We start from the raw sequence: 1390 nt of genomic DNA on the forward strand, positions 1-1390 counted from the left end.
CCCAGTGAGCCATAACCCCTCTGGGGAGGCTTCTGGCCCCCAGCCCTTGCACACTGTGACACAGACACGACATCTGATGGCAGCAGTGACAAAGATGAGCCAGAGCCACCAGCGAACAACGTGCACGAGGTGCATCCCCCCTTCCCCGGCCCCGCAGGCCCCCAAGGCTCACCGGGACAGGTAGACAGAAAAGAGGTTCTCCCGCAGTAAGCTCTGGTTCACCAGGTTATCAAAGACCGGCGTGATCCCATCGGCAGCCAGATTTGGGTATCCCAAGCCCAGGATCCCATCAAATTTGACATCGACAAAGAACTGTCCGGGCTCGGTGGTGCTCAAGCCGAAGAGTTGGTTGGTGTCCACCAGAGAGGCCACCTGGCAGCAGGGAGGGCCCGTGAGGCCTGAGGCAGGCACTGGGTACTGGAGTTGATCCGGGACAGAAGAGCAGGGGATCCCCTGGTGCAGGTGGAGTGGGAGCTGCAGACAAAGTTATTAAAGAAGCCCAGGCACCAAGGCACGAGGGGCTGAGAGAGCCCCTGGCTTTCTGAAGCCCTCCTCAGAGAGAGAAGTCTGGATCCAATCTCAGCCTCAGATACTGAGGGTTTAAATTCTTCGATAACTTCATCCCGCAAGTTTTAATGATGGCAAATCAAATGCATTTCATGAAAGACAAGTTATTTAGTAAGAAAGCGAACAGACAAAAGATAATGGATGGAAAATCTCAATGGGAATTACTACACAGGATAAAACTGAAGAACCACAGATAGGTTACACCATAACATAAACAGTGCACTGTAGCAAGGTACCTGCACTACAGCTGGCAAAAGGAATAGCATTGATTAGGAGCTGAAAGTGATTTCCCACCAAAACAACGATAACGTGCACAGATCACTTCGTCCCTGTGGAGTAACCGTGGAGCAGCGTCCCCTCTCACGGGAGAAACTCCACACATGTCCAGGAAAAGGTGTAGAAGATTTCTGCTCTGTGGAAGTTTGGTGTGGCTTTTACAGCTGTAAAGTGAGGGTCACTCACAAACCCAGCTCCCTCGGCCAGGTCTCACTTTAACAGTGAGAGGTTTGTTGGCAGCTGGGAGGAGCCAGCCCAGTGTTACCCCACGGCTCCAGAATAACTCACTGCAGGACAGCTCGTCCTGCTTGGGTCACCTGGTTAGCAAACAGCAGATCAGCTTTAGGGGTGGGATGTTCTCCACTGCCCCAGCAGAGCCATGGGGACACTCACGGTGACGGTGTCGGAGCCCACGATCCCCTCCATCTCGCCGGTGCCGTAGCGGATGGACAGACTCAGCCCTGTGCTCTTGTAGGTGGAGGACTGTGAGGGATCAAACACCCGGTGGGTTTCTAGATGAGTGGAAAAACACGGAATTAAAGCTTTG

The 1390-nt window shown here is 53.4% G+C and overlaps 1 protein-coding gene across 1 annotated transcript in view; it reads right to left on the bottom strand.

Annotated features, from left to right (window-relative positions):
• Window positions 1–1390, bottom strand: part of LOC103619463 (embryonic pepsinogen) — a 4757-nt gene that overhangs the window by 1888 nt on the left and 1479 nt on the right. Inside the window, exons 5-6 of the mRNA XM_008638001.1 lie at window positions 1237–1355; window positions 173–372 (exon numbers count right to left, since the gene is read on the bottom strand). Of these exons, the coding sequence (XP_008636223.1) occupies window positions 173–372; window positions 1237–1355 (319 nt within the window). The remainder of the gene's footprint in view (window positions 1–172; window positions 373–1236; window positions 1356–1390) is intronic.

This window comes from Corvus brachyrhynchos, unplaced genomic scaffold (genome assembly GCF_000691975.1).
Source record: "Corvus brachyrhynchos isolate BGI_N302 unplaced genomic scaffold, ASM69197v1 scaffold67, whole genome shotgun sequence".
Lineage (NCBI taxonomy): Eukaryota > Metazoa > Chordata > Aves > Passeriformes > Corvidae > Corvus > Corvus brachyrhynchos.